This window comes from Pelophylax lessonae, assembly GCF_965119305.1.
Source record: "Pelophylax lessonae genome assembly, chromosome: 7".
Taxonomy (NCBI): domain Eukaryota; kingdom Metazoa; phylum Chordata; class Amphibia; order Anura; family Ranidae; genus Pelophylax; species Pelophylax lessonae.
In genome coordinates this window covers 22,977,975-23,005,008 of record NC_138774.1, presented here as the reverse complement: position 1 = coordinate 23,005,008, position 27,034 = coordinate 22,977,975, and the positions used below count along the sequence as shown (strand labels likewise).

The 27,034-nt window shown below is 42.6% G+C and overlaps 1 protein-coding gene across 1 annotated transcript in view; it reads left to right on the top strand.

The window, feature by feature from the left end:
* DIAPH2 (diaphanous related formin 2) overlaps positions 1 to 27,034 on the top strand; it is a 1,824,032-nt gene that overhangs the window by 1,532,813 nt on the left and 264,185 nt on the right. Inside the window, exon 27 of the mRNA XM_082263377.1 lies at positions 8,022 to 8,117. Within this exon, the coding sequence (XP_082119503.1) occupies positions 8,022 to 8,117 (96 nt within the window). The remainder of the gene's footprint in view (positions 1 to 8,021; positions 8,118 to 27,034) is intronic.

Below are 27,034 nucleotides of genomic sequence, written 5' to 3'. Positions count from 1 at the left end.
TCCATGCTGGGGAGGGGGGCCTGTGCTCTGTCCTTATCTTCATCCCGCACTTAGTAGGTCAGCAGCGGGGACATTTTACTTCTCTTCACCAGGAATAATTTAGGCATGTCTGTGGCAGAAGCAGTGCAGCCTTTTTTACAGGGCATCAGAGTAGCCCAGGGGGCAATTGCCCCCCTGCCCCCTGGCCCAGTTCTCCCCTGCCTGGTGACCCAGAGTCAGCCAACAGCGTGCAAAAACCAGCCATTGACTGACGTCACAGAGCCTCTCCAGCCGCTAGAAGTATCCCGACATATTTTGTCAGGATCCTCCCATGTGAAATTATTACTCCAGACATCTTTATAAATAAGTGCAGTTTGGCTCCCCAAATAGATCTATAGTCCATCAGCGGCACTCGCCAGATGAGGAATGGAGAGCTGCAGAAAGTGTCTGGACTTCTTGTGTTCATAACGGCGTGTTGCTCTCTCTTAACCACTTGACCTCCGGAAGATTTACCACCCCCCCCCCATCATGACCAGGCCATTTTTTTGCTATACCGCACTGCGTTAAAGACAAGTGCGCAGTCATGCAACGCTGTACCCAAATTAAATTTGTCATTTTTTTCCCCACAAGTAGAACTTACCTTTGGTGGTATTTGATCACCTCTGCGGTTTTTTACTTTCAGTTTATTTTTACTTTCTTCTATAAAATATACCCAATTAAAAAAATGCAAAAAATCTAATAAATTTAGGACAATATGTATTCTGCTACATGTTTTTGGTTAAAAAAAGAAAAAAAATCCCAATTTGCATATATTGATTTTTTTGTGCAAACGAAATACAAACTATGGGATATATACTGGAATTTTTATTTTTTTTACTAGTACAGCGAGCCTAAAAAGCCACCCCCCCCCCGCCTCCAGTGAGCGTGGGGGGGGTGGCAGATCAGACAGCGGTGACTGACAGTCACCGGCTGTCTGCTCACAGAGCTCTGAGAACGGAGCGATCAGAGGTGTTTGATCGCTCGGTTCTCAGTCTTAGAGCCGGCGGGGGTCAGATGCAACATCCACCTAAGTAAGTATGATTTAAAAAAAAAAAAAAAATCAAATTTAAAAAAAAAAAAAGAAAAAAAAAAGCCCAACTTTTTTAGGAAAATTTAAATAAAATGTATTCATTACGATCCATTATTAAAACCGTAGAAAAATGACCTTCATAGTCTCCCTCTGATAAGTAATTTACAATAATTAATGCAGCACTTTGACACTGAAAAGGTTCAATGCACAGTCAATATTGTAAACTGGTGCTTTGTGTCTTTATATTATAACATTTTTTTGGAAGATCCCGTTTTTACGCGTTTCGTAGCCAAGACCGCTGCTTCCTCAGGGGCAAAGAACAGGGATATCACAATATTAACCACTTTCCGACCGACCCACACAGATTTACTGTGGCAGGGCGGCTCAGCTGAGCATAATCACGAAGTACTACGTAATCATGTGCACGCGGTCTCAACGGTGCGCTGCCGAGACCACGCTCACGCTGTGATTAGACACAGCGGGAGTCAGGTAGCGGGAGGAGCAGCGGTGATTGTCGCCGGCCACCCACGATCGTTAGATAAACTGACAGAAGACCCGCCTGCTTATGTAAACAAAGCAGGCGGGTCTTCTGTCAGACAGGCAGAGAGAGATCAGGAGTCTCAGCGAAGCTGACACCCCCGATCTCTCTGTGCCTGTCACAGAACCCCCCCACAGTCAGTAAGCATTTTTAGGCATACATTAACCACTTTGATCACCCCCAGTGTTAACCCCTTCCCTGCCAGTGTCATTTATACAGTAAGACCCCGTTCACACTGGGGCGACTTGTCAGACGGCCTGGTCGCCTGACAAGTCGCCGTGGGTCGCCTGCCATAGAGTAGCACAGGACCCGTTCTAATAGGAGCGACACAAGTCGCTCCGACTTAGAAAAAGGGTCCTGAGCTTCTTTGGGGCGACCTGGAGCGACGTGCATTGACTTCAATGATATGAAGTCCGTGCATGCCGCTCCAAGGTCGCGGTGCACAGCTCACTTCACAGGTCGCCCCGGCAAGTCGGGTCGCGCCTATGTGAACCGGCTCTCACAGTGCATAATATTTAACACTGATTACTGTATTAGTGTCACTGGTCCCCAAAAAGTGTCAAAAATGTCAGTTAGGGGTCCGATCTGTCTGCCGCAATGTCGCAGTACCGCATAAAGTCACAGATCGCCGCCATTACTAATAAAAACAAAAAATAAAATAAAAAGTCCAAAAATCTATCCCGTAGTTTGTAAACGCCTAAAACTTTTGCGCAAACCAATTAAAATACGCTTTTTGGGATTTTGTTTTTTTTTTTACCAAAAATATGTAGCAGAATACAAATTGGCCTAAACTGATAAAAAAAATTGATTTTTTTACATTTATTTTATTGGGAATGTTTTATAGCAGAAAGTAAAAAATATTGTGTTTTTTTTTTTTTTCCAAAATCGTCGCTCTTTTTTTTTGTTTATAGCGTGAAATCTAAAAACCGCAGAGGTGATCAAATACCAGTAAAATAAACCTCTATTTGTGGGGGGGGGAAGGAAAATTAATTGTATTTGGGTACAGCGTCGCACGACCGCGCAATTTTTTGTTAAAGTAACGCAGTGGCGAATTGCAAAAAAATGGCCTGGTCATTAAGGGGGTAAAACCTTCTGGAGCTGAAGTGGTTAAAAACAGGAAGAGACAGCAGCAGGCATGTTCAGCACTCCAAGTCACCACCAGATGTTGTTGCTGTCTATTATTGTACCTTGCTCTATAAGGCTCGGTTCACACTAGGGCCACCTGTGAGGCGACCTGGTCGCCTCACAGGTCGCCGTAGGTCGCCTCCCATAGGGAAGCTGCAGACCCGTTCTAATAGGAGCTACACAAGTCGCTCCGACCTAGAAAAAGGGTCCGGAGCTTCTTTGGGGCGACCAGGAGGCGACCGCCATAGACTTCAATGTTATGAAGTCCGTGGCGGCCGCTCCGAGGTCGCGGCGCGCTGCTCGCACCGCGATCTCGGAGGTCGCCACCCGAAGTAGCGTCGCGGTAATGTGAACTGGCGCTTACTGTACCGTTGCCTTTTATTTTATTTATTTATTTTATTTTATTTATTTTGTTTATTTTATTTATTTATTTTATTTATTTTATTTTGCCTTTTATTTAATTAATTTATTTAATTAATTTATTTATGATTTAATTTATTTATTTATTCCCTTTTATCTATGAAACCATTTGGCACCTGGAATTAATTTAACTGATTTAAACTGAAAGACTTTAAGAGAGAATAAACACGTCTTTGTGAGAACCCGAAATCCAGACACTTTCTGCAGCATTCGCACCTTTGTATTCCTCATACGGCGAGTGCTGCTGATGGACTATAGACCTATTTGGGGAGCCAAACTGCCTTCATTCGTCAAGATGTCTGGAGTAATAATCCCACATCCAGCAATTTCCAAAAAAAAAAAAAAAAGACAGATTATTTTTTTTTTTTCCTTTCTCCTCACTTTTTTTGGCCAAAATCGGATGTTGCGCTAACAATACCTCCTCAGCAAGGAACTCTCAAGCTGGAATTGATGGCGCCTGCATTGCTCCATGATGACAGTTTTGAAGCTTTATTCCAAATTGCATTTACGGCTTACGCAGTAAAAGACTGGAGTCCATTAATGTCCGGCCATATAGTTTCTCCTGTGTAGCCACCTTACATGTCTTATAATTGATCTCGAGGTACGGGGACAACTGGAGCCTCGCAAAGTGCAAAGAAAAAAAAAATAAATAAATAAATAAAAAAAATAAATAAAAAGAAACTCCCTATTTGCTTTAAGCGCCGGTTCACATTACCGCGACGCTACTTGCAGGGGCGACCTCCAAGATCGCGGTGCGAGCAGCGCGCCGCGACCTCGGAGCGGCCGCCACGGACTTCATAACATTGAAGTCTATGGCGGTCGCCTCCTGGTCGCCCCAAAGACGCTCCGGACCCTTTTTCTAGGTCGGAGCGACTTGTGTCGCTCCTATTGGAACGGGTCCGCAGCTTCCCTATGGGAGGCAACCTGCGGCGACCTGTGAGGCGACCAGGTTGCCTCACAGGTCGCCCTAGTGTGAACCGGCACTAAAACGTTGATGGAATTTTTCCGTAATTAACCCGAAGATTTTCCCCCTTAATGACCAGGCCATTTTTTTTTGCGATTCGGCACTGCGTTACTTTAACGAACAATTGCGCGGTCGTGCGACGCTGTACCTAAATAAAATTGATGTATTTTTCCCCCCCCACAAATAGAGATTTCTTTTGGTGGTATTTGATCACCTGTGCTATTTTTATTTTTTGTGTTATAAACAAAAAATAGCGACAATTCTGAAAAAAAAAAAAAAAAGTTTTTTTACATTCTGCTATATGACATTCCCAAAAAAAAAAAATGTAAAAACCGAATTTTTTCATAATTTTAAGGCCAATTTGTTTTCTGCTACATATTTTTGGTAAAAAAAAAAAATTGCAAAAGGTGTATTTTGATTGGTTTGTGCAAAAGTTATCGCGTCTACAAACTAGGGGAAAGATTTATGTCATTTTTATTATTTTTATTTATTACTAGTAATGGCGGCGATCTGCGATTTTTGGCGGTGGACAGATTGGACACCTAACTGACATTTTTTACACTTTTGGGGGGACCAGTGACATTACTATAGTAATCAGTGCTAAAAATATGCATTGTCACTGTAATTATGACACTGGCAGAGAAGGGGTTATCCCAGGGGTGATCAAAGGGTTAATTGTGAGCCTAGGGGGTATTTTCTAACTGTGGGGGGAGGGACACGTGAAATGATCATAGAGACCTGTGTTCCTATATAGAAGGATCACAGGCGCTCTGTGATCATTTCAGAGAGTACAACGGTCAGCTGTGTTTACAACAGCTGACCGTCCTTCTCTCTCAGCAGGGAGCGATCGCGGGTGCCTGGCAGCAATCGTAACCGCCGGTCCCGTGGATCAGCATCCCCGCTGCCTAGTGGGGGCGGGAGCGCACCACCGGCGGCATACGCTCGCCCCCCAGCACCACTCCCGTGACCGACGTACCCGTACGTTGTTTCGTGCAGCCGAGCCAGCCTGCCGCAGTAAAACTGCGGCAGGTGGTCGGCAAGTGGTTAAATTACCTTGGTTTGAAGGCACAACATTTTGAAGTTGTTAAATTATTATTGCAAAGAGAACAGGCAATATGATTTTGATTTATATTTATTTGTACAGTTATATATATAGATAGATATAGATATATATGCACATGAACTTTGATGGCATCCCAGTCTTAGTCCGTAGGGTTTAATATTGAGTTGGCCCAACCTTTGCAGCTATAACAGCTTCAACTCTTCTGGGAAGGCTGTCCACAAGGTTTAGGAGTGCGTCTATGGGAATGTTTCACCATTCTTCCAGAAGCACATTAGGGAGGTCAGGCACTGATGTTGGAATAGAAGGCCTGGCTTGCAGTCTCCACTCTAATTCATCCCAAAGGTGTTCTATCTGGTTGAGGTCAGAACTCTGTGCAGGCCAGTCAAGTTCCTCCACCCCAAACTCACTCATCCATGTCTTTGTGGACCTTAGTTTGTGTACTGGTCCAAATCATTTGGTGGAGGGGGGATTAGGGCATGGGGTTTTTTTCCAGGGGTTGGGCTCTGCCCCTTAGTTCCAGTGAAGGGAACTCCTAAGGCATCAGCATACCAAGACATTTTGGACAATTTCATGCTCCCAACTTTGTGGGAACAGTTTGGGGATGGCCCCTTCCTGTTCCAACATTACTGCGCACCAGTGCACAAAGCAATGTCCATAAAGACATGGATGAGTGAGTTTTGGGGTGGAGGAACTTGACTCGTCCTGACCTCAACCTGATAGAACACCTTTGGGATGAATTAGAGCAGAGACTGTGAGCCAGGCCTTCTCATCTAACATCAGTGCCTGACCTCACAAATGCGCTTCTGGAAGAATGGTCAAACATTCCCATAGACACTCCTAAACCTTGTGGCCTTTCCAGAAGAGTTGAAGCTGTTATAGCTACAAAGGGTGGGCCAACTCAATATTGAACCCTACGGACTAAGACTGGGATGCCATTAAAGTTCATGTGCGTGTAAAGGCAGGCGTCCCAATACTTTTGGTAATATAATATATACACATATATATAAATATAAATATATATATGTGTGTGTGTGTGTGTGTATATATATATATATATATATATATATATATATATACAAAAACTGCAGCGGGTGGTCGGCAAGTGGTTAAATTACCTTGGTATATATATATATATATATATATATATATATATATATATATATACGCTCACAGGTACAGGAACTCCCCCCTTTCTGAGTCACCCCTTGTCTCTGCCCTCTACTTACCTTTGTCCCCCCACCTCCCAGTACAGCCCCATTTAGAGAATACAGAACCAATTATAATTTTGTGCTACTGAGTAATTTGTATGTAATCTGTTAATGATAACAAGAAAGACAGTAAAACAGTGAGCAACGATAGATCAAACCCCAGCAGTAGATCCCTCACACAGCAATAGCCCCTCCACCAGCAACACTGGACTCTCCCCCCCCCCCCTCCCCCCACCAACAACAAAATAACACTCCAGCAACAATAGACCTCTCCCTCAACAGTAGATCCCTCCAAGCAACAATTAGCCCCCCCCCAAGCGACGTAAGACCCCCACCAGCAACAATAGACCTACCTAGCAACAATAGACCCCCACACAAATATAGGTCCCTACCAGCGACAAAAGATCCCTCAGCAGCCAGCATCAGTAGACCCTTCAGCCCATCCCAGCACCCCTTGTCATTACAGTACATACATTCCGTGCTGGAGGTGTCCCAACTGCGTTCCCCCGTGTTCCCGATGAAAAAAAGCCATCTATCTATCTATCTATCTATCTATCTATCTATCTATCTATCTATCTATCTATCTATCTATCTATCTATCTATCTATCTATCTATTCTTTATGTATCTTTTGTATCTATCTAATCATTATTGATTCTTTATCTATTCTATCTATTAAAAATGCCCATACATTTCTATCTATCTATCTATCTATCTATCTATCTATCTATCTATCTATCTATCTATCTATCTATCTATCTATCTATCTATCTATCTATCTATCTATCTATCTATCTATCTATCTATCTATCTATCTACCTACCTCTATGTATTCCATCTCTCTATTATCTATTCTTTATGTATCTATCTAATCATTATGGATTCTTTATCTATTCTATCTATTAAAAATGCCCATACATTTGCGTCTGTCTGTCTGTCTTCTTCCCCTATACCCTATACTGTAGACAGTCAGTAATCCCCCTTTAGCCTCTCTTGGTGAACTTAGCCTAGCAGCCTCAGTCCATCAGCTGTCAGCAGATCACGATTATTAAAATTTTTGATGGGCAATAACAGAGTCCGGTTTTATTTTTAGAGGCTTTAAAAAAGAAAAAGCAGAGGGATAGTTTTGATGGTCTTAAAAAACACCCCCTGCCTGGTCGATGACATTTCAGGATATTAAATAGTTGCAGGCGAAGCTGATATATTTGTAGTATTTACAACGAGAGCCCAGCGGAAATAAACTTCACCGTGTGAACATGGCGAGGATTGATTTCATTAAATTAGGCCATCAACGCCTTGGTCGGGGGGCCTACTGGAAGGGACGTTAGGAACGAATAAGCAGCGACTTATTAGCCGTATTTATATTAAATTCCGACAGGCTATAAATTATACAACAGACAAGACCCCCCCCCTTTTTTTTTTTTCGAATGGCAGTAACAGTTGGACAAGAAGTGAATTTTGTTCAATAGAGTCTCATAAAAGCCGAGCTGGAGCATGGCCTACCCAGAGCGACAGCGCTCGAAACGCTAAAACTTGATGTATGCCTTTAATTGTATTGTCTTATGAAAATGCGACCGTTGATGCACGCCTTTTATTGTCCCAAGTTTAATTGCACCGAGATTAATTTTGCATTGTTCTTCCTTCCTCCCTTCACAGAGGGTGACGAGACAGGCGTGATGGATAGCTTGCTGGAAGCCCTGCAGTCAGGCGCGGCGTTCAGGGATCGTAGGAAGCGGACTCCGAAAGCAAACGGTGAGTGAGGCCCACCTGACGCGCCTCCGTGCGTGATTCCTCCTCAATGTCGTTTAGCAGTTTGGCTGCGCTCTGCCTCTCTTGTCTTGTGTGCGAGGGACCCAGCGGGTTGCCCGTGCGCCATCACACGGCGCTGCTTGTCGACGGCGCTCTGTGCTGTGTGATATTAAAAGCCTTGTCGCAGTTGTTTGCTCGTTCTTAATGCTACATTTAAATGCAAAATGCAGGCTTTTATTTCTTTCTTTTTTTTTTTCCTTTTTCGGATGAGTGTGCTGGCTTGAAGCTGGGCTTCTATTTAAAGGATAAGTAAAAAGTGCAGGTAAAAACTAATATATATAAATGTAATGCACATAGATGATAAAAAAATAGAAATCAGTATCCTATGCAAACACATGAATGAACACAGAAAGTATATGAAATCCGCACTGATGGCAAGTGGGGAGGGTGGCTGCAGCCTACCTTCAAATAGAAGTATATACCTCTGAAAGGGGTAATATACTAATAAGGAAATAGAAAAATGTGGGGGGGAGGTACTTGGCACCAAGTACCCCCCCCCCTTTTTTCTACATGAATGAACACGGCTTGGGTGCATTAAACCAAAACAGTCCTGGTCTCTGTAACGAAAAAAAGGGGAGGGATGATAGGAAGCCGCTCCCACTGTAGGGTAATGATCCACCACCGTGATTTTAATGACCAGGGTACTCTTACCAGATGAGGTGGACCTTCAAATTAATGAAAGGTCAATCAGGCATAAGTAGTAGGGATCAGCTTTGCAGATACCGATCATCGACCTCCATAGACTCCTAAGACCGGAATGGAAGTAAACTTATAAGATGTAGACCAACCCCTGCTCCTCCACAAGTGCCAGGTGAGGTGAACCTCATGAACAATGAAGGGGAATCCAATAGTGTAATACGTCCAAAAACCAGCTTTATTGGTAAATAATAGGCGCCTTTGACAACGTCTATGATGACGAAACGTGTCAGGCACGTATGACGCACGTAAGCACGCTTCCGCCGTGGCCATTTTGGAAAATCCATGCTGTATTCATTCTAGCAATATGTGAGTACCTGTCTATTATTTACCAATAAAGCTGGTTTTTGGACGTATTACACTATATGTCATATGTGACACATGTAAGCACGTCTATTATACGAGACGCGTTTCGTCATCATAGACGTTGTCAAAGGTGCCTATTATTTACCAATAAAGCTGGTTTTTGGACGTATTACACTATTGGATTCCCCTTCATTGTTCACGAGGTTCACCTCACCTGGCACTTGTGGAGGAGCAGGGGTTGGTCTACATCTTATAAGTTTACTTCCATTCCGGTCTTAAGAGTCTATGGAGGTCGATGATTGGTATCTGCTAAGCTGACCCCTACTACTTATGCCTGATTGACCTTTCATTAATTTGAAGGTCCACCTCATCTGGTAAGAGTACCCCGGTCATTAACATCACGGTGGTGGATCATTACCCTACAGTGGGAGAGGCTTCCTATCATCACTTCCCCTTTTTTCATCGCAGAGACTGTTTAATCCCAGGACTTTTTTGGTTTAATGCACCCAAGCCATGTTCATTCATGTGTTTGCATAGGATACTGATTTCTATTCTTTTATCATCTATGTGCATTACATTTATATATATTAGTTTTTACTATCATCATTAGGTGCTGCACTTTTTACTTATATTTTGCATTTCTGGATTTGGTTTCCTGTTGTGCTTGCTGCCGTTTTTTTCCTTCATATTTTTGGTATTTGCTGAGCACTCACATGCTTAGAATTGGTCAATGATTTTGTCCATCTGTACACTTTGGGACTAGCGCGGCTTTTTGCCTTTTACTCTGTTTAAAGGAAACTTGTCATGAGAAAAATATGCAATTAGTGAGCTCTCCTTCTGAAAATGCTAACTGCCTGGCGGTGAAGCCAATACAGATGGGATGCTGGTGCCAGTTCAGTGATTAGGCAAACAACTGGCTTTTTTAGAAGGAGTTCAAGTAGGCACTTTTTTTAAACTTTTGGATAGCGTAAGGGAGGGTTAAAACTAGGGATCAACCGATTATCGGCAATGCTGATATATCGGGGGCCGATCTGCACTTTCCCCGATATATCGGAATCGACCCCTGAGGTTACCGATATTGCCGATATTTCGGGAAAGTGCTTGTACCGGAGTGATGCCTGCAGCTAGAGGCATCAACCCGGTACCGGCATCCACAGCCGACGGTCGGCTGTCTTGTAATGACAACCGATGCATCTCAGAAGCCGCTCGGCTGTCATTACAAGGGTCTCCCGTCCCACCGGGAGACCTGAACATCCTACCTGCACGGCCGCCGAAGAGAAGACCCGGTCAAAGCCGCATTCGGCTCTGATCGGGTCTCCATGTAAAAAACCCGGAAGTGATGTCATGACACTTCCGGGTTTTTTACATGGAGACCCGATCAGAGGTACTCGGCGGCAAATTCAAAAAAATGCGAGCATTCAAAACAGCCAAACTTGGCATTTTGAATGCTTTTAAGTTCAGAGGAGGGTTTTGGGGTCTTTTAGACCCCCAGATCCTTCCACAAGAGTACCTGTAAAAAAAATTATATATATATATATATTTTTTTTTTTATGTACAAAAATATCAGCCAATATCAGCCGATACTGATATGCGATGACCAAAATATCCGTATTGGCAATAAAAAAACGATATCGGACGATCACACCCCCAGATCCCTCCACCAGAGTACCTGTGAAAAAAAAAATGTTTTAAATGTCCCAAAATATCAACCAATATCGGCCGATACCGATATCCGATGACCAAAATATTGGTATCAGTATCGGCGCAAAAAAAACGATATTGGTCAATCACTAGTTAAACCCCCAGCCCCCCCCCCCCCTCCCGGAAATTTTTTTTTGCCATTGGGGAGATTTCCCGTTGCTTCCTCTCCCATAGCCAAAACAGGAAGTGATAGGAAATCCCTGCAAAATGAGGGAACCCCTGGTTGGCAACAGAACTAGTGGATTGGAAGATTTCCCCTCTATTACTTTTTTTTTGGGGACAACCCAAGATTTGGGATTTTCTTCCACTTTCAATGGCAATGGTAAACAGGACAAATAGGGAGGATGAATCTCCATAATGAGGGCACAGAAAGTAAAACCTAATAGGTGTTCTAATCCCTCCCCACTCTGTCCAAAAGTTTTAAAAAATGTTTCGCCTTTACTTATACTTTCAGCAATGGCAGCCGCCATGTTTTTTTTTCCACATTCCATGCACTTTGTGAAACTTTGCCAAAAACTGTTATTTAATGGTTGACACCAGCCAGAATTTTTGGTTTTTAGATGGTTGCTTGTGAGTAAGTCACATGCCGGAGCTTTGAAACTCTGGGGAACTTAAATGGTGTGATATTGCTTCTAATTTTCACTATTTTACTCCACAGGAGGTTGCATTAAAAGAGCCATATGGCTTTGTAATGACTTTGACATTGGGTGGAGCTAAGAAGTATCCCAGCTTCACCCAATGTCCACAGCCATTACAAAGCTATATGGCTTTTTTAATGGACTCTAGTGGAGTAAAATTCTGGGGATTAGTCCTTGATGGAGACATAAATTGGGATTACTCTCCAATGGAGTTCTCAAAGGCATGAGAAGCTGGTTGGTGATTTGACTCATCTAAAGACCTTTGCATCCGTTTTGTGTGGAGTTGTTTCTTTCAAGAGATGCTACTTCCTCTTTGCCCATTCAGGAAAATATGAAAGGCACTGTTTAAAGCTCACCCTGCCCATTTTTTTACTTGCTTTCATCTTCTTTTATGGCTGCCATCACAAAAATATCTGATGTCAGCTGATGTCGGATTAGTGACATCACCCTCTCCATCATGTGATCGTTGGTCCCAATGATTGTCTGTTAGGTTCAATCCCTGTATGCAGGGCTTTTTTTCTCAAAGAATAGGTGCAGGAACTCTCCGTTTCTAAGTCACCCCTTTTCTCCGCCCCTACCCACCTCCAAGGAATGTTCCTTGGTTCCACCCCTTGCCCATCTCCCAGTACTGCCCTTTATGGAGAATACAGAACTAAGTATAACTTTTTTGTGGCAAGTTATTTGTTAATGAGAACAAGAAAAGCAGTAAAATAGATCCCCTGCAGCCAGCAACAATATTAGACCCTACATCAATAATAGATCCCGCCCCCTAAAAAAATGGACCACCCTCAACAAAAAATCCCCCAGAACAATAGACCCCCAGCAACAATAGCCCCCCCCCCCCCCCATCAACTATAGACCCCTGGTAGCAACAATAAATCTCCCCACAGCCACCATTAACAGACCCCTCCCTCAACAGTAGAACTCTCCCAGCAACATAAGACCCTCCAGCAACATAAAACCCACCGCACCAACAACAGATCCTCCACCAATATCAATAGACTTTCAATTGAACAATAGCCCCCCCTCCCATGTGAAAATGGATTCCGTCCAGCTACAATAGAAAGTATCAGTTGACCCTTCAGCACACCCCAGCACCTTTTGCATACATTCAGTACTAGAGGTGCCGGAACTGCATTCCCCCGCGTTCCTGCTGAAAAAAAGCCCTGACTGTATGGTATGATTAGGTCTCATGCTCCCCCATGCTAAACACATCATTTATTTTGGATGGCAGCCACAGATAATGGAACAGCAGAGTAGGCTGCAAAAATGAGTATGAGACATGATCTTTAAACAGACCCTGATTGGGAAAGGTGACAAGATCTCTTTAGGTATTGTAATTTAAGGTTTTATTTCAAGATTGTTCCCCGTGAATTAGCAGCAAGGGGAGCTTGCATTTCAGTGTGCAATGAAGACTATAAATATGAGGCTCTTCATTAAGGACCCTTCTGCCTGATGACCAGTCAGGACACCCTACTGCCCTTGACGATGTACCACATACCTAGCAATCTAAGCAGGCACCTGTTGCATAGTTTGATTGGCTGATAACCAACCATATGGAAGCCCCAGGCACACAAGAAAGAAAAAACTGTGCAACATCTGGATGTACATTTTAGATTTTAATTAGCGTGTGATGTCATCAAGATGCGTGGCTGTCTCACATGGTCTTTAGGCAGACGGGCTCTTGACAACTGACCTCATTTTCTGTGAAGATAAACAGGGATAATGTTCAAAAGAATGACACAAACGATGATCTGCTCTGGTCAAAACCTTTTTTTAGAAGCTGGTTAGTGACTTGATTGGTTGGTGATTCGAGCCCCTCAAAATTTCAGTAAAATTGTGCAGCATGTGGATGTACACTTCAGTATTTAATTAGCTTGTGATGTCATCAAGATGGATGGGTGTCTCAGAAGGTACGGGTGTCTCAATGGTCACTTGACAACCAACCTACATTTCTGTGAAGATAAGCAGGTATAACAAAATAAAGCAAATGGTAGTCCATTGAGGTAAAAATGTTTATTAGAAGCTGACTGGTAAATTGATTTATCGATGCTCATCCCAAATTTTCCGCAAAAATGTGCAACATAAATCTTCCATACAGAGGGGCTCTTGATAACCAACCTAATTTTCTGTGAAGATAAGCAGGTATAATGTTCCTAAGCAGGTATAATGTTCCTAAAAATAAAGCGAACGATGGTCCATTGTGGTCAAAACATACAGTGGAGATCGAAAGTTTGGGCACCCCAGGTAAAAATTTGTATTAATGTGCATAAAGAAGCCAAGGAAAGATGGAAAAATCTCCAAAAGGCATCAAATATACACATTAGACATTCTTATAATATGTCAACAAAAGTTAGATTTTATTTCCATCATTGACACTATTAAAATGACAGAAAACAAAAAAATGGTGTCTGCAAAAGTTTGGGCACCCTGCAGAATTTATAGCATGCGCTTCCCCCTTTGCAAGGCTGAGACCCGCCAGTGTCATGGATTGTTCTCAATCATCGTCTGGGAAGACCAGGTGATGTCAATCTCAAAGGTTTTAAATGCCCAGACTCATCTGACCTTGCCCCAACAATCAGCACCATGGGATCTTCTAAGCAGTTGTCTAATGCAGTGTTTCCCAACTCCGGTCCTCAGGGCACACTAACAGGCCAGATTTTAAGTATTACCTTGGGGAGATGCAGACTAGTATACTGCAATCACTGAGTAGCAAATCATATCACCTGTGATGTATTTCAGTTTTCTTGCAAACCTGGCCTGTTTGTGTGCCCTGAGGACCGGAGTTGAAAAACACTGGTCTAATGGCACAGGGAACATCTTACGAGTAGAAGGAAAAATGGATTAATTTAAAATGTCAGCAAATTTTGGATGGTAACTTGATGCCATCTGTGAAAAAGCTGAAGTTAAAGAGAGGGTGGCTTCTACAAATGGATAGTGATTCTAAACACACCTCGAAATCCACGGGGGATTACATCAAGAGGCATAAACTGAAGGTTTTGCCATGGCCTTCACAATCTCCTGACCTCAACATAATTGAAAAATCTATGGATAGACCTTAATAGAGAAGTGCGTGACAGACAGCCCAGAAATCTCAAAGAACTGGAAGACTTTTGTAAGGAAGAATGGGCAAAGATATCTCAAACAAGAATTGAAAGACTCTTGGCTGGCTACAAAAAGCGTTTACAAGCTGTGATACTTGCCAAAGGGGGCAGTACAAGATATTAACTCTGCAGGGTGCCCAAACTTTTGCAGATGCCATTTTTTTGTTTTCTGTTATTTTGAAAGTGTAAATGATGGAAATAAAATCTAACTTTTGTTGACATATTATAAGAATGTCTAATCTGTAATGTGATGCCTTATGGAGATTTTTCCATCTTTCCTTGGCTTCTTTATGCACATTAATTCAAATTTTTACCTGGGGTGCCCAAACTTTCGATCCCCACTGTAATTAGAAGCTGGCTGCTGATTTGACTTTTTAGTGCCCATCTCAAAATTTCAGTAAAACTGCAACATGTGTATATACACTTCCGTTTTTGATTAGTTTGTGATGTCATCAAGATGAGTAGGCTGTCATAGATGGTCTTCATGCAAATGGGCTCTTGACAGCCAACCACATTTTCTGTGAAGATAAGCAGATATACAACATAGCATTCATAAGAATAAAACAAATGGTAGGTAATTTTGGTGAAAACTTTTAATAGAAATGGGTTGGTGATTTGACTTATTGGTGTCCAGCCCAAAAAATTCTGAAATACTGTGCAACATGATGATGTAAAGTTCAGTTTTTGATTATCGTGTACTGTCATCAAAATTGGCAGGCTGTCATAGATGATCATCATGCAGCCGCATCGGTTGTCATTACAAGACAGCCCACCGTCGGCTATGGGCGTCGGTAGCGGGGTGATGCCTTTAGCTGCAGGCATCACTCCGGTACAGCACTTTCCCGAAATATCGGCAATATCAGTAACCCCTGGGGCCGATTCCGATATATTGGGAAAAGTGCATATCAGCCCCGATATATCGGCTTTGCCGATACTCGGTCGATCCCAATTACAAATCCCCATGGGGCCCCCTCTTCTCTGGTTCACTTGATTAGCTTGTAATGTCATCAAGATAGTTGTCATAAAAATTCTTTATGCAGATGAGATCTTGACAACTGACCTAATTTTCTGTGATGACAAGCACATCTAACGTTCGTAAGAATAAAGCACCGGTGGTCCATTGTGGCCAAAACATTATTCCAGCTCGTCTTAAAGACAATTTTACTCAAAATATTATATTGTATATGTGGCTGGGATTTCCGTTAAGTGTTTTGGTATTCCGTTAAACATTTTGGGATTCTATTTATGCATTTTAAAAAAACATTTACAAGTCTGCTCGTTGGACGTAGCCATGGAATGTCCAGAAAATGGCAGCCGACGGGCAAAGACTCTCAGCCAATATGTTGTATGTGATGTATGAATTATCCGCTTGCAGTTTTCTATGAGTGAAATCTATCAGTCTCTGGCAAAGCACGGCGGGATATTTTGTTGAAGATATTCTTAATGGCCTTGCAATTAAAGGAACGCTTTTATAAGTTGTGATTTTCCGGGGTCTGCAATCTATCACTGGGTTACAATGTTTCCACTTGTCCCGTAGCGTGACGCACGCCATCCTGCAATCTGCATTGATAAGTAGTTGTAGCACAGCTAATGTAAAGGAGTCCCCTGGCGCTACGTGAGATGGTATAATTAATGCGCAGTCTACAGCCATCTCTCGCAGGTATTGTAATATGGCGTACGTCTTATAGTCACATAGATGACAAGGCAGGGTGAGAGCGGGACTCAGCAATTCAATTCATTATAGCTGTTAGCATGCAAATCACGACGCTTAAAGGAAGAATCTCACTTTTATTTAGTTGTACTCCTGAATGACATGTTTTAATGTCCTTTTTAAGTCACTTATTTTTGTGCTGCAGATGTTGTGAGACATGTCATTATTTCAGATTGTTAAAGAAGGAATTCTGAGCTCCTACCAGCCCCTTCCTTCTCGGTTCTATACTCTAGAATATAGCTTACAGCATGGACTGTTGAGTTTTCCTTCAATTGAAACAGTTAACCTACGCTGCTGCAAAGCCAAGTCACTTAAAGCTGAACTCCAGGCAGGTATAAAAGTTGCAAAATAATGCAACTCTATATAAATGAATAGAACATTTCATCATTACATGTATTATTCTAAATACAAGCAGTCTAAGTTGACCTAATACCATTTGACCTAATATAATTTTTTTTTTTTTTTATAGTCCCTATAATAGGAAGAAGCAGCACAAGGAGCCAAGCAGTTTATAAGAAGCATGCTGATAGGAGGTGAAAGCAGTGTGACAGAGAGATGAGCTCATCAGTCTGCTGCTTCTCCTTATACAATCCACTTACATGCTGTGGGCATGTTCAGGGTGACCTGGGCTCAGAGAGAGTTGAATAATGCTGATCATCAGACTGAGGGCATCTAGTGGAAGAAAAATGTACTGCAACAAATATCTTTGAACTCTTTATATCTATTTTAACTTTTTTCGCATCCTTATATTAAAAGGTATATATACGGTATATATATATATATATATATATATATATATATATATATATATATTGTGAAAATTGGTTGAGGAGCTAGAAAGGGGGCTATAACGGTGCTGTATATCCCGCCCCTGGAGACAAATAATTTTTCCAGACAATATATTACAAAAAACCTTTATTTTAAGATACAAATATTAAAATGAAAAACTAACAAACATATATTGATACAACCACCATCACAAGTCCATCAAACCATGAATGTGGACCTCTACAAAACACCTTACCCACACTTAGTTCCACATATATATAGGACTAGCCTATAGTGGTGCAGGGTAGGGATCACCGATGCATTTCGCCTGTGCGGCTTCTTCAGGGAAAAATAGGTGCCGAGGATTCACAGAGGCTCATGGGGTTGTTAATAAAATCAAAGGATGATCTCACACGTGCAAGGTCCAATAGGGCGTCCAAAGACAGTTAAAGCTTGGATTATCCGCAAATGGGATCCAATTCCCACAGATGAGGTTGATATACTGCCCAGATTATAATCGGTATAAATCCTTGATTGTCCAAAATGAGGAGGGAATATATAGAGGGATAGCCAGGGTTTTTTAGGTCAGTTGGACTTGTCCGCTGTTGATGCAACCCCTGCCCTTCTGGGGAATTGCTGTGTGAGCAGACCAGACGGGATAAGATACCCGTGAGACTGTCTTTTTTAGAATCCCCATATATGTGGACTATACAGACGTCGGGTAGTTGAATATTTGGCTGGAGGACACTTTTTTCATCTAATTGGACACCTAAGCCCACTACAGCAATCCCATTACCCTTTGATACCCTGAACCGGGGTCTTCCTGGGGAACAATTTAGCCCCCAGAAGGGCAGGGGTTGCATCAACAGCGGACAAGTCCAACTGACCTAAAGAACCCTGACTATCCCTCTATATATTCCCTCCTCATTTTGGACAATCAAGTATTTATACCTATTATAATCTGGGCAGTATATCAACCTCATCTGTGGGAATTGGATCCCATTTGCGGATAATCCAAGCTTTAACTGTCTTTGGACGCCCTATTGGACCTTGCACGTGTGAGACCATCCTTTGATTTTTATTGACAACCCCATGAGCCTCTGTGAATCCTCGGCACCTATTTTTCCCTGAAGAAGCCGCACAGGCGAAATGCATCGGTGATCCCTACCCTGCACCACTATAGGCTAGTCCTATATATATGTGGAACTGGGTGTGGGTAAGGTGTTTTTTAGAGGTCCACATTCATGGTTTGATGGACTTGTGATGGTGGTTGTATCAATATATGTTTGTTAGTTTTTCATTTTAATATTTGTATCTTAAAATAAAGGTTTTTTTATAATATATTGTCTGGAAAAATTATTTGTCTCCAGGGGCGGGATATACAGCACCGTTATAGCCCCCTTTCTAGCTCCTCAACCAATTTTCACAATTTCAATTTAGGGGTGATGGTGCAGTCTGCTGACTGACTGAACGTAAATCTTTTTACTATATATATATATATATTTATACTGAACGTAATTATGGACGCAACACTTGTTTTTGCCACCATTTTTCATGAGCTGAACTCAAAGATCTAAGAAAATCGGGATTCATCCGTGAAGAGAACACCTCTCCAAAGTGCGAAACCCCATCGAATGTGAGCATTTGCCCACTCAAGTCGGTTACGACGACGAACTGCAGTCAGGTGGAGACCCCGATGAGGACGACAAGCATGCAGATGAGCTTCCCTGAGATGGCTTCTGACAGTTTGTGCAGAAATTCTTTGGTTATGCAAACTGATTGTTGCAGCAGCTGTCTGGGTGGCTGGTCTCAGACCATCTTGGAGGTGAAGATGCTGGATGTGGAGGTCCTGGGCTGGTGTGGTTACACGTGGTCTGCGGTTGTGAGGCCGGTTGGATGTACTGCCAAATGATCTGAAACGGCTTATGGTAGAGAAATGAACATTCAATTCACGGGCAACAGCTCTGGTGGACATTTCCGCAGTCAGCATGCCAATTGCACGCTCCCTCAAAACTTGTGACATCTGTGGCATTGTGCTGTGTGATAAAACTGCACATTTTAGAGTGGCCTTTTATTGTGGTCAGCCTAAGGCACACCTGTGCAATAATCATGCTGTCCAATCAGCATCTTGATATGCCACACCTGTGAGGTGGATGGATTATCTCGGCAAAGGAGAAGCGCTCACTAACACAGATTTAGACAGATTTGTGAACAATATTTGAGAGTAATAGGCCTTTTGTGTACATAGAACAAGTCTTAGATCTTTGAGTTCAGCTCCTGAAAAATGGGAGCAAAAACAAAAGTGTTGAGTTTATAATTTTATTCAGTGTATATGTATATATATATATATATATATATATATACAGCTGCAAGAAAAAGTATGTGAACCCTTTGGAATGATATGGATTTCTGCACAAATTGGTTATAAAATGTGATCTGATCATCATCTAATTCACAACAATAGACAATCACAGTCTGCTTAAACTAATAACACACAAAGAATGAAATGTTGCCATGTTTTTATTGAACACACCATGTAAACATTCACCAAAGAAGCAAAAATCCCCTCGAGGGTGGGACTTTAAATGGCAATGACCAGGACTTATGTAGTATGAGTATCAATATTTATTACATGAATATACAAATTTCAAAGTCGTACAAAGAAACAAAGCATAATAATGTACAGAAAACATTGAACATTAAAAACATGTGGCCAGAGAAATACGTCATGAAAACTAGGAATGGCTGAGATGTCCTGAAAGAGACCAGACGCGTTTCGGTCGATCACCTTTCTCAATGGTCCAAAAAAAGGAAAGTCTCAGACATATGAGGACATCCTAGATGAGACGAGAAGAAGAGACGGCCACAAGAAGTAAAAACTAAACAGGAAATAACCTGTAATTCGTGATTTCAAAGGACTCATAATCACGCACTCTCCCTACCATGTATCCTGCCATAGGGGAAGTATACTTCCATATCAAATTCAAAGAGTTAGATGGTAGTTAAAGTGCAGGGTGGAAGTGATTACAGCAGCGAGAAAAGGCCGCACTTATCCCAAGGGCTCCCTCGAGGATCCCAAAAGATCAGCCAACAGTAAGAGGCGTGATCAAAGGGATCTTCATCTGTATGTCTGTGTGTGGATAAGTAGTATTCAGATGGTAGGAAATGGGTAGTCCCAGTACATAGGCTCCCTGAGTAAGGGGAACAATTGAAGACCCTAAAATCCCCGAGAGAGATGTGTAATGGCGGCGCCATTGGCGGGAGAGTTGGTGATTAGCAGTTTGAAATCACGAATTACAGGTTATTTCCTGTTTCGTTTTCACTTCTTGTGGCCGTCTCTTCTTCTCGTCTCATCTAGGATGTCCTCATATGTCTGAGACTTTGCTTTTTTTGGAGCATTGAGAAAGGTGATCGACCGAAACGCGTCTGGTCTCTTTCAGGACATCTCAGCCATTCCTATTTTTTGTGACGTATTTCTCTGGCCACATGTTTTTAATGTTCAATGTTTTTTGTACATTATTATGTTTTGTTTCTTTGTACGACTTTGAAATTTGTATATTCATGTAATAAATATTGATACTCATACTACTCAAGTCCTGGTCATTGCCATTTAAAGTCCCACCCTCTAGGGGATTTTTGCTTCTTTGGTTCTATAACAGGGATGTTTGCAATTCCCAGGAAAACCACTGAATCCGAATCTCTTTCTTCATGTAAACATTCACAGTGCAGGTGGAAAAAGTATGTGAACCCCTAGACTAACGACATCTCCAAGAGCTAATTGGAGTGAGATGTCAGCCAACTGGAGTCCAATCAATGAGATGAGATTGGAGGTGTTGGTTACAGCTGCCCTGCCCTATAAAAAACACACACCAGTTCTGGGTTTGCTTTTCACAAGAAGCATTGCCTGATGTGAATGATGCCTCGCACAAAAGAGCTATCAGAAGACCTACGATTAAGAATTGTTGACTTGCATAAAGCTGGAAAGGGTTATAAAAGTATCTCCAAAAGCCTTGCTGTTCATCAGTCCACGGTAAGACAAATTGTCTATAAATGGAGAAAGTTCAGCACTGCTGCTACTCTCCCTAGGAGTGGCCGTCCTGTAAAGATGACTGCAAGAGCACAGCGCAGACGGCTCAATGAGGTGAAGTAGAATTCTAGAGTGTCAGCTAAAGACTTACAAAAGTCACTGGCAAATGCTAACATCCCTGTTAGTGAATCTACAATACGTAAAACACTAAACAAGAATGGATTTCATGGGGGGATACCACAGAGGAAGCCACTGCTGTCCAAACAAAACATTGCTGCACGTTTACAGTTTGCACAAAGAGCACCTGGATGTTCCACAGCAGTACTGGCAAAATATTCTGTGGACAGATGAAACCAAAGTTGAGTTGTTTGGAAGAAACCCACAACACTATGTGTGGCGAAAAAGAGGCACAGCACACCAACATCAAAACCTTATCCCAACTGTGAAGTATGGTGGTGGGGGCATCATAGATTGGGGCTGCTTTGCTGCGCCAGGGCCTGGACAGATTGCTATCATCGAAGGAAAAATGATTTCCCAAGTTTATGAAGACATTTTGCAGGAGAACTTAAGGCCATCTGTCTACCAGCTGAAGCTCAACAGAAGATGGGTGTTGCAACAGGACAATGACCCAAAGCATAGAAGTAAATCAACAACAGAATGGCTTAAACAGAAGAAAATGCACCTTCTGAAGTGGCCCAGTCAGAGTCCAGACATCAACCCGATTGAGATGCTGTGGCATGACCTCAAGAAAGTGATTCACACCAGAAATCCCAAGAATATTGCTGAACTGAAACAGTTCTGTAAAGAGGAATGGTAAAGAATTACTCCTGACCGTTGTGCACGTCTGATCTGCAACTACAGGAAACGTTTGGTTGAAGTTATTGCTGCCAAAGGAGGTTCAACCAGTTATTAAATCCAAGGGTTCACATACTTTTTCCACCTGCACTGTGAATGTTTACATGGTGTGTTCAATAAAAACATGGCAACATTTCATTCTTTGTGTGTTATTAGTTTAAGCAGACTGTGATTGTCTATTGTTGTGACTTAGATGATGATGATCAGATCACATTTTATGACCAATTTGTGCAGAAATTCATATCATTCCAAAGGGTTCACATACTTTTCTTGCAGCTATATATATATATATATATATATATATATATATATATATATATATATATATATATATACTGTATTTTCTGGCGTATAAGACTACTTTTGAACCTCAAAAAAATCCCCCAAAAATGGGGGGTCGTCTTATACGCCGAGTATAATATCTCTAAGATAACCTAAGTATAAGTATTACCGGTAGATGAAATTTAGGGGGGTCGTCTTATACGCCCAGTCGTCTTATACGCCGGAAAATACGGGTAGTTATTTTTGGCTGGTGTTCTGATTCAAAGACAACCTGAACTCAAGAAGTTGTGCCCCAAAAAAAAGGCAATCAGAAGGAAGTAAGGTAATCCATCTAGTTATTTATTAACCTTACAGGGTAATTTTTATAGTGTAGATCAATTCATTTTTTTAACTCTTTGGATAAGTTGGCTTCAAGGCTACATTCATAGATGTGGCAGAGAACCTGTGTTTTTGAAGTCTCTCTCCAGTCAACTCTGATTTCCCCATTTGGGGGAACCATCGAAGTAAAAGGTTCCTTGCCACTTAAACAATGTATGTAAATTAATTCTGGCATGAACAGCAATACAAGATAGTCCACAGGGCCTATATATCTCATCTGACATCAAAAGTTCTCCCAGCTACACAACTGTGCCCTCTGTGCAAAAGCAACAGACCTTCTTTACTACGTAGACTTTGGCTGTGTCCACACATCTCATCCTTCTGGGACAAACTCAAACGCTTTGTACAACCTATCACTTCAACCCCGAAAGGATGTATTTTCCCTAATCTTTGGATTCCTAGACTCTAATTATCAACCACAAACTACAGCACAAATCAAGGCCTCCATGCACCATAAGGCATGGATCTCGACCAGTTACATGGTAGCCAGAAGATGTATCCTCAGACTATGGACCACGCCAATGACTCCTTCAATCGGAGAAGTGAAATCAGACCTACTGTAACTCCTGAGAAAGGAATATCTTGATTTGGCCCTGATGGATCACCATACCCAAGCTGGTTTCACCAGGAAATGGGACGCCTTTATCAGCAAAGAAGTATCGATTAAAGACACCTCCATATCGACTGAGCATCGTCATCTGATAGACCTTCCTCTCCACACTCCCTCTTCCTCACTTCTTCCCTTATGTCCCATGACAGCCACCAAGTTCATTATAAATCTATCCATTTCTGGCACTTAATGACCCCCCCCCATTCTTCTCAATACTCATTACCTCTTTGACATCAAATGACCACGTTTGTGCTCAGAGACACTGGCTAATAGACTCTCTAAAGTTTGTTGGTGATTTATATATTGGACTTCGGACTGTCTGAGCTCTCTGATTGCATGCAAAGCATTAGAATCTTCTCACCCTCCCACCCACACCCACTTCCCTTCTTTGTAGTAGCTTAATCATACGTTTGCTATACAACCTGATGTCAAATGTTTTCTCTTTTATGGTGCATTTCTATTCAACTTCACTTGTTTGTACTTTAATTGTTAAAATTCAATAAAATGTTGTTTAAAAAAAAGAAACAATGTGGTCCTTTTTCTTTGCCGTCTATCTGTTCTTTTGGGGGTCTGGTGGCGGGAGAGGCGCTGTTAGTTCTGACTTCAGAGCTCTGGTTCGGGTTTCCTGCTCTGGGTCTGGGTTGTTCTCTATTATTTGGCCATTGGTGGGAGCCCACTGGTTTCCTCTTTTGGGGGAGGGGGGCTGGGGTTGGCTTCGCCCTTTCGTGGACACAGTTTGTGCCCATTAGAGGTGTCTGGGACGGGGTGGGGCCCCCTGCTGGCCAGTCTGTTAATGGGCTTGGTGAGTCCTCTGGGCTCTTGATGTACCTCCTTTCGATGGGAATCAGTCTTGGGACTTGTTGTATTTGCTGTTTACCTTTTAGTACTCGACTTCTTAGGCCCCGTTCACACTGGGGCAACGCTACATTGCCGGGCAACCTCATAGGTCACGGCGCACTGCTCGCGCCACGACCTCGGAGCGGCCGGCACGCCTATGGACCAGGTCGCCTGACAGGTCGCCCCAGTGTGAATGGGGGCTTAGTCACCAATACTGTTTTAAGTCAGGTTTTGATATGCACTGTTCTGCCGCGTGGTACTTTTCTGTATGCTGCCACCCCCCCCCTTTTTTTTTTTTTTTATGCTATATTTTCTACATTTTCTGTACCTTTTCTTTTATGTTTTGTACTTGTACTGCTTGGCTTAAACTCAATAAAAAACTATTGAATATTAAAAAAAAAAACAATGTATGTAGCCTAAGGGTCAGTGTGGGTGCCTTGTCCAATGGATACAGTGTGTACTAATCCAATCCACCGGTTACACCTTTTAAGATGGTTGGGTTGAAAACTAAGACCAAACACCTCTTTGTGAACTTAGTCAAACAGTTACACAGAATTGTATCTGGAGTGATGTACTCGCTTCTAGCTTTCTGTTTTTTCTGTTATTTCACAAGTTGTCCTATTTTTTTGCTAGTGGCTTATTTGTATTATTATGTTTTTCTACCTGAGCCATAATTTTTTTAGATTTAATGTTGACCGACACTTCTCAACATAGCATGCTGTAACTAACGACATGGCCAGACACACATGGCACTCCTCCCATTCACTCTCAATGCTGGTCACATTAATTAGGTTGGAGCCCAAAAGGAGAGTTTTCACCAGATCAAATGGAATGGATGGAACTGTTACGTACCTGATCCGAGGCCGAGATGCAGAGAGGGCCCCCCTTGTGGCTGAGTGCGGCACACCCCCTGGGGTTGAGACAGAGGGTGTAGCGCCCACAGAAGCACTGGTTGCCGGCAGGGTCCTGATGGTAGACAGGCGGTCTCTAGCAGAGTGCTGGGCAGGAATACACCGGACAGTCCAAGGAGGAACCAGAAACAACCAGGCAGTAGGTGTAAGACCAGCCGGGGGTCAAACACAGGGCTCGGCAGGAAGCTGCAACAGGTGCAAGCCAAAGGTATAGCAGGAAGGCGAGAAGCAGACAAGTCCGTGGGAAAGCCAAGATCAGGTACTGGAGGGCAGGTAGACAGGAAGCAAGTCCGTGAGCCAAGCCGAGATCAGATAACAGGAGAGCCAAACTGGAGCAGGGATGGTCAGAAGAAGCCAGGGGTCAAAGCCAGGAGAGAGAGCAGACAGGTCAGGAACAAGCTGGGTCAATCTGGAATCCAGGAAGTAGCAATGCTCAGGAAACAGGAAGACCTGAAGACAATCCAGCAATCTGATGGGCTGAGCAGAGTCCTTTTATAGGCCAGTGAATTCGTCTATGGCCTGAGTCCATTGCGGCCATGGGAAGTACTGGCAAAGTTGCCAGTTGCAGCACAGCCATTTCACTGACAATGAGTCTATGGTCTGAGTCCATTGCGGCCATTGTAAGTACTGGCGGAGTTGCCAGTTGCAGCATGGATGTTTCTCTGACAGGAACACAGGAAGAAAAGGGAAGAGGGAAAAAGAAAATTCCAAAACTTGAATAGGTAAAAACAACACGGAGAAATAACAGAAAGTTAGAGTCCTGGAGGATCCAGGGCGTCAAAGGTGTAGATGAGAGATCCATGTGGCTTGGAGATACTACCGGTTGAGTGAGCAGGTCAAAGAAACGACCAGTTATCTGCTTGTCGTAGTGGCAGGAGGGAGGGAGTGAAATGAGGACATCACGGTGTCTTTTTCCACATTGGGTAGGGCAAGATTATTAAATGCTTGCCATTAAATTGGGAAACAATGAAGGAAGATGGCGTGAAATACATCCATATCCAGCTTTTCTCTATAAAGTAAGGTTTGCAGCTCATGCTTGATGTCGGAGATAGTCGGCACAATTGGTGAGGTTCTTTTTTCCGGTTGAAACGGTAACTTTTTATTGAAAGTTGTACACATTAAGGATTACGGACAATGTACTTTGAACGAATTGACAATAAAAAAATGACTAAACTTCTTCGGGAGTCTTTCATCCCTTGTAGGTACAAAGCTTTACAAGACATAGATCAACATAGAAGAGTAGATAGTTGTTGAGAATTAGCTTAATGAAGCAGACCAACATATACATGAATACATTAATAGTATTAATGGCAGTGTTGGAAAGTCAGCTACATCTTTGTACAAGTATCTCTTGCTTACGTACAAGTTTCAGAGGCCTGGAGCCATATCTTATTAAATTTAAATGGGCAAACTCTATGTATATATCCAGGGCTTTTTTTCCTCAGAGAATAGATGCAGGAACTCCCTCTTTTGGACTTACCCCTTGTCTCCGCCCCTACCTACCTCCGTGAACCTTCCGTTCCACCCACTACCCACCTCCCAGTACCATCCCTTTTAGAAAATACAGAACAAAGAAACATTTGTAATTCTAAGTAATTTGTATGGAATTTGTTAATGATAACAAAAAAACAGTAACATAGATCCCATGCAGCCAACAACAATAGATCCCCAGCAACAATAGATCCAGCCAGAAACAATGGGCCCTCAGCAGCAACAACAGATCTCCCAGCAGCCAACATCAATAGACTGCTGCCTAAACAGTAGATCCCTCCCATCAACAACTGACCCCTCAGCAGCATAAGAAACACCCCAGCAATAAAAGACCCCCCCTGCAAAACGAGATCTCTGCCAGAGACAATAGATCCCCCAGCAGCAATAAATCCTCCTGCAGGAATAGATCCCCTCCAGCAACAATAGGTTCCTCAGCAGCCAGCATCGATAGACAGTGTAGCACAACCCAGCACTCCTTGCAATTACATACATTTAGTGCTGGAGGTGCCGGAACTGCGTTCCCCCACGTTCCCACTGAAAAAAAG